Here is an 8,722-nt window from a genome sequence, read left to right as displayed (position 1 = left end):
CAATTGAATTTAAGTTTTTTTTCTAAATTAAGAATACTATTTGATACGGCACAATTTCGCCTACGTCGACCCAAGCAAGCAGACATGACAATGTAGACGTGGAACTTCAAGTCTGATGTAACATGTAGCACACACGTGGCAGGCAACCGCTCGTCGTCCCTTCGTACAAATGATATCATCACGGTACAGTTGTCCCAGAAAGCTCGGGGTGGCATCATGTGATGTCGATCCGTGCAGATCGGTTGGTGCTCGCACAAAAGCTTAAGCCGATCGCAGTTAATTGACCCTGTACAACTAACTCATCCTTGCAGGTATAAAAGCTAACCCTCCTTAATTAGGAGGAGGGAATATTCAACTCTCCCTAACTCCACTCAACATTGACTTGAAATTCGGATGGGTCAAGTCGAGAAATCCGCCTCCCAATCTCAATCTTTGTGCGACAACGAAGCAACAACAACTCGCCAAAGGAGAACCGCACTCGGGAGATGACGCTTGGACACAACCCAACCCGACGTTGACGTGACTCGAGCATTCGCGTGGGCAACCTTGCATATCCGGGATTGGATCGAGCCGTGCTGACACCTCAGCCACGACGTAAATGTTCACTAACACTACTTGAAAAAAAATATCTAAAATATAAATATTTCCTAGATAAATCATCCTTTTCATAACTGTTCTTTTAATTCATGAGAAATTGAAGGTTTGCTCATGGCAATAAGAATGCATGTTTAACGATGGGCCGAAGACTAATTGAATGGTTTTGAGCATGACTCACTGGGCTTAAAAGGTTTATGGTCCAGCGGAGCCCCTACTCTGGGGAAGATCCACAAATGAGGAACCCACCATTCTATTCTGATCACACTGCCATGCAATTTAACGTCAGAAATGTTCTACAGCGTGAGTTACAATCGAGTCAATAATTTTGACCCATTAAGGCCATGAAAAATGTCAACAGTAGCATCATATGATTCGCGTGTACGATGAGTCATGCAAGATGGCTCTACAGTTCATGCAGGTTAATGTAATTGTTTATGTTCTTAATTAGTCATCAAACACCCGAGAAACATTGGTTGGTGAGAGAAGAATAGGAAAAACAACAAAAATCTAATTTCTTGTTGTCGGGGGAGATAACATTGAAACAAATATATATATATATATATATATATATATATATATATATATATATATATATATATATATATATATATATATATATAAAGCACAAAACAAAATGACAAGAGTTAAACATTTACGACTATTGAAGGAAGAAATAGGTTATCTGAACATCAGTCCAATATAAACTATATCATATAATTTTCTTTAGTTGACTCATTATAAAAATTATATTAGACATGGGACATTTGACCTTCATACAAATCAATCATGGTGATAACAGTTAATATTTCTTCAACTATACGAGCAAATCTTGTTGAATAGTTAAAAAAAATATTCTCTTTTCACATATATAAATAAGACGTATTCATAGTTTTGATGTATGCTTTTATCATTACAATTCAATCTATCATAGTATCATAGTCTCTTGCCTTAGAGCAAGGTTTATCCTTCCTATCGCTGCTCCTTCCTCTAAGCTATTCCTCTAACGAATTCAACTCCAAAGATCGTTAGCCTCAGAACCTCTTGCCTAGAGCAAGCTCCCTTCTCGTTGGCCAACGATAGCAATCGCTCCTCATCGAGCTCTGCCACCTCCCGAGAAAGAACCTGCATGACATCTCCTCACTATGGCATCGAGCTCTGCCACCTCCCGAGGAAGAACTTGTGCTACATCTCCATCTCTTCACACTGTCATCATCTAGGTTGCTCTCTGTTCTTCCTCAATAGAGCTCCCTCAGCCACATCTCGCCGGGCTACTCCCGTACCTCTATGGTCACATCCGTCATTACTTTGCGGCCTTCTATCTTTGTCACCTGTGCCAACTTGGTCAACGAGATGCCCATCAATAACTCTCGTACAATCGAAAGCATTCAAGTTCACATCAGCCCTCAAATGAGCATTCAAGTTTTTCCTCGAGTTAATGTTTACTAAAATCATTCCCTCTCTATCGGTTACTGGTTTAAGCAGGATTACATCAAAAATTTCATATAATCACGATAGATCGATCGTGGAACCGTTCGAACAGTATTCGAGCCTTCCCCTTAATCATATTGGACTTCAACTTCGTGTATAAGGCATTAATTAGTATATAATGATATCCATCGCATTCTTTTGATCTCAGCTGCTTTGACCAAAAGCCCACTACCGACGAAACATGTCCAGCGACTTGTTCCCTAGAGCGTTGACTTCTTCTCTTGTTGGGTTTGATTCTGAGCGCTGCAGTCTGGTTCCTGTTGAGGTGGATGGGTTTGGGTTTGACTTAGAAATTAGAAAACAAGAGTTTCTTGGATGCATGAGATCAAGTGCAGTGAGGTTTGGAGAGATGAGAAAGGCAAAGGACGGTCAGCCTATGCGGGAAAAGTTGCCATGGAATGTAGAAGGCTGAGCAACACGATATAAGGAAGAGACCTCGAGATTAAGTTCCAGGTTTCGGTAGTCCAAGTGTTGAATACCGGGGAAGAAGAGGAACAGTAAGCGATCCAATAATAGAGGTTGGTAGGACGTCAAGGAGGAGAAAGAGTCTGTCATGGCCTGCATCTTCGATGCATTGCACATGATGTGAATTCCACCGGCCGTGGAAGAGAAAGCCTCCACCGGCGCACATTAATTTCGCGGAGAATGATTGAGGCGTGGAAATATCAGCGAGATGGCTCAGTTTTACATGCATTATGACTCTTATTAACATCGACATACGGAGAAGAATACGATCGCGTTCTTGAGTTGTGCAAAGTCTATTCCTCCGTTTGGTCAATTTAGAGGAGTCAACGACATGAAGGCGGAAGAATTGGATGATAAGGAACATTTAAATTAGTCATTCTGGTCTTCGACAAAGCTTGTTGCACGACAGCTAATGACAGATACGTCAGTCTGACGTTTCTTTACGTGAGCCAAAACATGGCCAAAATACTGTGCATTATTCATTGGATTTGTATATGTAGAGAATTATATAATCTCTTCGTACCATCGAAAATAACGATGTAGTTGATATCTCATCAAACACATGATTGATATTACAATGCTAAGTGATTGATACCTCAATAATCTTATGACTAATACTTTATGTGACTAACATCACAATGCTATTATGTGAATAACATCTTAATATTATACGATCCACATTTTAATGATTTATCATCGATACCTCGATGTTTGATAATTTTCTGATATTTTCATCATATATGACTAACTCGTTTCTTGAATGTTGTTGACCATAATATCACTATTGTAATCCCACAAATTCAAGATAGTATGACTATGTCAAGCTTGAGAGATGTATGTAATTGTCCGTAACATTAATGCACATCTATTAGCGTAATAATCCAAATGTCATCTATGATATTCATATCCTCTCTAGGTATTTAGGTAATGACTCTTTATTTTTCGAATTAACTTAAGCATCAAAGGGAATTTGTCGATCATGCCATTGTCATAATTTCTCAATATTTTCTAATATTATTCAAAAATAAATATAAAATAGGATCTCGATCGGCTCCAAGCCAACATCTCAATCAGTACTCATCCCACAATGCTTAAATCAGGATCGAATCTAAGATTCCACCTTTGTTTATCTTTTTTTGCTCGCATGGAGATTACAATAATGTCTATGTTTATATAGGACAATAAATTGACATTGCATCCATAAATCTCTGTGGGGCACTCCATGTTTGACATACAAGCATACACCCTCTTCCGATCTAGACTAAATCTCCTATCAATTACACTATGGATCGGTGAGTTCCAACAAGTTATGGCCTCACAACCTCGGTCAACTCGAGTGCACGTTCACCCCTACAGGACTTTTAAGTATTGTATTTGGGCAGGTGGGGAACACAATCTTCAGGTCAACTCTTCCTTTCCATGTGTAATCTATACTCAAAAACTTAGACTGTGATACAATCATTTATCATGGAAAGGTCTCTTCACCAACATCCAAGATGAAAACAAAGCATGGTGTAATTTTATCTCTTTTTTTGTTTGTTGAAATTGATGTTCGATCTGTTCCACCACCTACTGCTACTTTTCATGCCAACTAAACCTTGAGAATTACATTATATATAATCCACTTGAATCAAATAGCCACTTCACCTTCACCAAATCACCAATAAGATGGCAATACTTAGTTAACAAGTACTTGCAGCTTCATACATATCAACCATGTTGTGTGGTTGATGATGCTATTCCATGTGTAGTTGGTAAAGCTAATTAACTATGTTTAATAATTAACCTCGATGAAGGTGAGGGCCATTGTTAATGCAACTCTTAATCAAATATATTTAATTAGGGTTTTTTTCTTGTATCAGAACACCACTTCTGCTACCAAATACATATATGCAGTACGATTTGGTGCTTTATTAACTCGGCAGTTGTCTTCTAAGTTGCATGGCTCGAGTAGGATTAGATACGCTTGTTTCTAACTCTATGTCTCCATAAAGAATTTAATGAAGCTTATCTGTTGTTTATTTGAATAGTTCTAAGGAGTTGAAGTGGAAAACATCTACTTCAACACAAGATAGATAGATTTGGTTTGGACGAATTCCCAAGAAAATGATTTTTATTTCTAAAATTCTAAAATAATACCCTTTTTTTCCTCTAATATTTAAAATATTTTTATTTTTTTCCTATGGATCGATTTGTGAATGGGTCCAATTACAATGTTTTTAATACTATGTTATAGTGTTTTTAAGTAATACCAAGAAAATACTATAACACAATATAAAAACACTGAAATATAGTGCTTTTATTTACAGCAATATGTAATGTAGTATTAAAAATATTATACTTTAGTATTTTATAGTATATTATAATATTTTTTACTATTATGAAAAATATTATAACATAGTATAAAATATTATAAATTTAAATTATGGACAGACTCATAGGAAAAAAAGAAAAAAAGGTGTCTGAAGTATATTTATGATTTAAAAAAACACTGTTCGAGAATACTCTAAAAAATGAGGACGCGTCTAAAGAATATATATATATATATATATATATATATATATATATTGATCGGAGAATTCGCCCATTTTGGTTGAACTAACGCATCCAAGACAGCTTGAAAAGCACGTGGAGGAGCGCCGACAAGTTAAACAAAAGCATGACTGCGAGCAATCGACACCACCGTGCCATGCGGAAGAGGACGACAAAGCAAAGAGCAGTGCCGCGTCCTTTCCTTGCATTCAACTCCTCCTCTTGATCTCAACGTAGAGATGCATGCTGAGCTTTCTTGCTTGCTCCCTATACGTAGATATAGTATTGTATTCCATACACTTGTTGTTGGGACCGAGTGCAATTAAGCGTGGGTGACGCCGTCTCACTAACCCCGCCCCCCCACCCCCCCGCGTCTACTTCTACGGAGTCAGTCGTGTGATGAAGCTGTTGATCGTGCCATTAATCATCCTTCTTTGAGGCCGGTGATGATGGCCCTCCCTGTCCCTCTCCTTGATACGACATGCTCGCAGCAGGGCCCGGTTGACGTAGCTCGTTTGATCACTGAACATTGACCATCTCGAATGGGTAGATGTGGTGGTTAACTTAATCAGCTTAGAAATGTTCCCTGGACTTTGTCAAACAGCGTGCCCATATGAATTCGTCATTCCATCGCTCGCCAAAAGAAGAAGAAGAAGAAGAAGAAGAATGAGAGGCTTTTCTTTGTAGCATGGTGATCAGAAGCATGAAGAAGGAGGGCAGGCGGCAGAGAAGCGGTAGCAGAGATCTTTACTCGTGCTTCGTATCGGTTACGGCCATTCTTTGGGTCGTCCTCCCTGTTGCCGCTGCCAAGGCTTTTGACTACAAGGATGCCCTCTCGAAAAGCCTCCTCTACTTCGAGGCCCAGCGATCCGGCCGCCTTCCCTACGGCCAGCGTGTCACTTGGCGCGGCCATTCCGGCCTCACCGATGGCCTCCAACAAGGAGTAAGTTCTTGAGTTTTACTACGGCGTGTCCGCTTCTGGCTCGGTTACTACTCTGGTGGAACATTTGTGTAGGTAGATCTGGTAGGGGGATACTATGATGCTGGAGACCATGTCAAGTTCGGCCTGCCGATGGCCTTCACGATCACGATGCTGTCGTGGAGCGTCATCGAGTACGGCGACGAGATTGCGGCTGCTGGCGAGTACCATCACGCTCTGGAGGCCATCAAGTGGGGGACGGATTACTTCATCAAAGCCCACACCCATCCCTATGTCCTGTGGGCGGAGGTATCTCTCCATGAGGAGCGAGCAATCATAGAGTGCCATCCAAAACGTTGTAGATACGTTTCGCTTATAGTGATCCATGGATGCTACAGGTGGGAGACGGCGACACGGACCATTACTGCTGGCAAAGGCCGGAGGACATGACAACGCCGAGGCAAGCATACAAGATCGACACGGAGAGCCCTGGATCAGACGTCGCGGGGGAGACCGCCGCCGCCATGGCCGCAGCTTCCATCGTCTTCCGCAAATCCGACGCGCATTACTCCCACCTCTTGTTGCATCACGCTCAAAAGGTAACGATTCTACTATTACACGATGGTGATCCAGGGCGTGTTCTTCTCTGATGTCTGCGTGTCCTTCGCATGCGAACTCTGTAGCTGTTTGAGTTTGCGGACAAGTATCGGGGGAAGTACGACAGCAGCATCCGGGAGGCGAAGAGTTACTACCCGTCGTGGAGCGGGTACGAGGACGAGCTGCTTTGGGCCGCGCTTTGGCTACACAAGGCGACAGGGACGCCGCAGTATGTGGAGTATGTGGTGAGCAATGGCGAAGGATTCGGAGGAACGGGGTGGGCGATGACGGAGTTCAGCTGGGATGCCAAGTACGCTGGTATTCAGATACTGGCTTCCAAGGTATGTTGTACACACGTCCGCATGCATGCTAATATATCGGTCCATTTAACGCTCGCCAGCTCTCCATTTAGTAGATTGGTCCACGAGTTGTCTAAAGACAAAAATGGGGACATTGGTTTGATCATAACGTGAAGTTAAATAACGAGCGTGACAGCTTACCAGCAACGCCGAATAGAAGGTTATATGTCCGCATCAATCTCCTGTATTTGCGCGAACGCATACTAAAGCATCATAGATTGTCTCGAAAGAACTTGTAGTAAACGCCATTTGCATGAAGAGGATTAATCCCAACTGCACGAACTGCATTAATTAACAGCTTTGCGTCGTTATACTATTAATCGTGTGCTGCCGCTTCTCAGCTTTTGTCGGTAGGAAATTTTTCGGCGGCGCAAAGACATGTACTGAAGCAATACGAATCGAAGGGGGAGCACTACATCTGCGCTTGCCTCAGCAAGAACAACGGCACCAACCTGCACCGCACGCCCGGTGGCATGCTCTTCGTCCGCCAGTGGAACAACATGCAGTACGTCTCGAGCGCCGCCTTCCTCCTCATCGCGTACTCTGACTACCTGAAGGAAGCACGCAGGGACGTACTCCGATGCCCGGCCGGGGCTGTCAGGCCCCAAGAACTGGTGGAGCTCGCCACGTCGCAGGTCGACTACATTCTCGGCGACAATCCCATGGGCATCAGCTACTTGGTGGGGTACGGCCGCAAGTACCCCATGCGGGTGCACCACCGGGGGTCCTCGATCGTGTCCTACAAAAGGAGCAAAGGCTTCATCGGGTGCATGCAGGGGTACTACGACTGGTACGGGCGGCGGGGGCAGAACCCTAACGTGGTCACCGGGGCTCTCGTCGGCGGCCCCGACTCCCATGACAGGTTCAGGGATCACCGGGGGAATTACATGCAGACGGAGGCCTGCACGTACAACACGGCCCCGTTGGTGGGTGTGCTGGCGAAGCTTCATCAACAGATGTCCCATCAACACGTGAAAGAGATGACGACTTCATCGTCCCCCTCGTACTTGGAGTTCGCTTGATTCTTTCTTCCGTATTGGATTTGTTCGGAGACTGAACAAATGCACCGGCATAACGATGGGTGGGCTCGGCTTCTCGTGCATCAGCTTTGAGCTTCACACGCTTGTGGAACGACGTCGGTGTACTTGTTGAGGCTCTCATTCTCTGCAAGAGTCTGATAAGGCTAAAAAAGAATCAAATTGGCCATCTGTATAGCCTCTATGATTTCTTTTACACATGTAACACAGAGTAAGGTAAAAAAAGAACGGTAAGTAAACACATGTAGATGGGCGAGCTCACATTTGTTCTTGTATATTTATTCTGTTCCTTAGGTGATATATATATATATATATATATATATATAGTGAAACGTAACAAGAACTATAAAATCTTTTGTAGCAAAACTACTTGAAACTTCATAGAATATTAAAATAACTTGGTAAAATACTTGTGAATAAAATGTGAGCCCACAAACTTCTGCATGGTAAATGACTTCAGCAAAATACTGTGACACATTTGCATGAACAAATGAAGAAAAAATATCTAAGCCTATAAACGCCGGCTCGATACACTTCATACTTCAGACATCTTCATTTTGAATCACTCATCCAATTCAAACACAAAAAGGTCACATTAACTTGCCTGAAAGATCCCTAGATCTGGGTTAGTGACCTGAAGCACCTTATGCTCGAGTCGAATTTAACGATCTGGAGATAACTTGAAGCGGCCTCAAATATAATTTACATGCCTCCATTGAACATCTCTA

At 42.4% G+C, this 8,722-nt stretch overlaps 1 protein-coding gene across 1 annotated transcript; it reads left to right on the top strand.

Annotated features, from left to right (window-relative positions):
* The first annotated feature begins 5,685 nt into the window (after positions 1–5,685).
* LOC135645238 (endoglucanase 7-like) lies at positions 5,686–8,255 on the top strand. The gene is made up of 5 exons (XM_065163425.1): positions 5,686–6,025; positions 6,098–6,310; positions 6,400–6,600; positions 6,685–6,939; positions 7,299–8,255. The coding sequence occupies exons 1-5, from the start codon at positions 5,771–5,773 to the stop codon at positions 7,977–7,979; spliced, it is 1,605 nt and encodes a 534-aa protein (XP_065019497.1). The 5' UTR covers positions 5,686–5,770; the 3' UTR covers positions 7,980–8,255.
* The last annotated feature ends 467 nt before the right edge of the window (positions 8,256–8,722 follow it).

This window comes from Musa acuminata, chromosome BXJ3-8 (genome assembly GCF_036884655.1).
Source record: "Musa acuminata AAA Group cultivar baxijiao chromosome BXJ3-8, Cavendish_Baxijiao_AAA, whole genome shotgun sequence".
Classification (NCBI taxonomy): Eukaryota; Viridiplantae; Streptophyta; class Magnoliopsida; order Zingiberales; family Musaceae; genus Musa; species Musa acuminata.
This window is presented reverse-complemented; position numbering and strand designations above follow the sequence as displayed.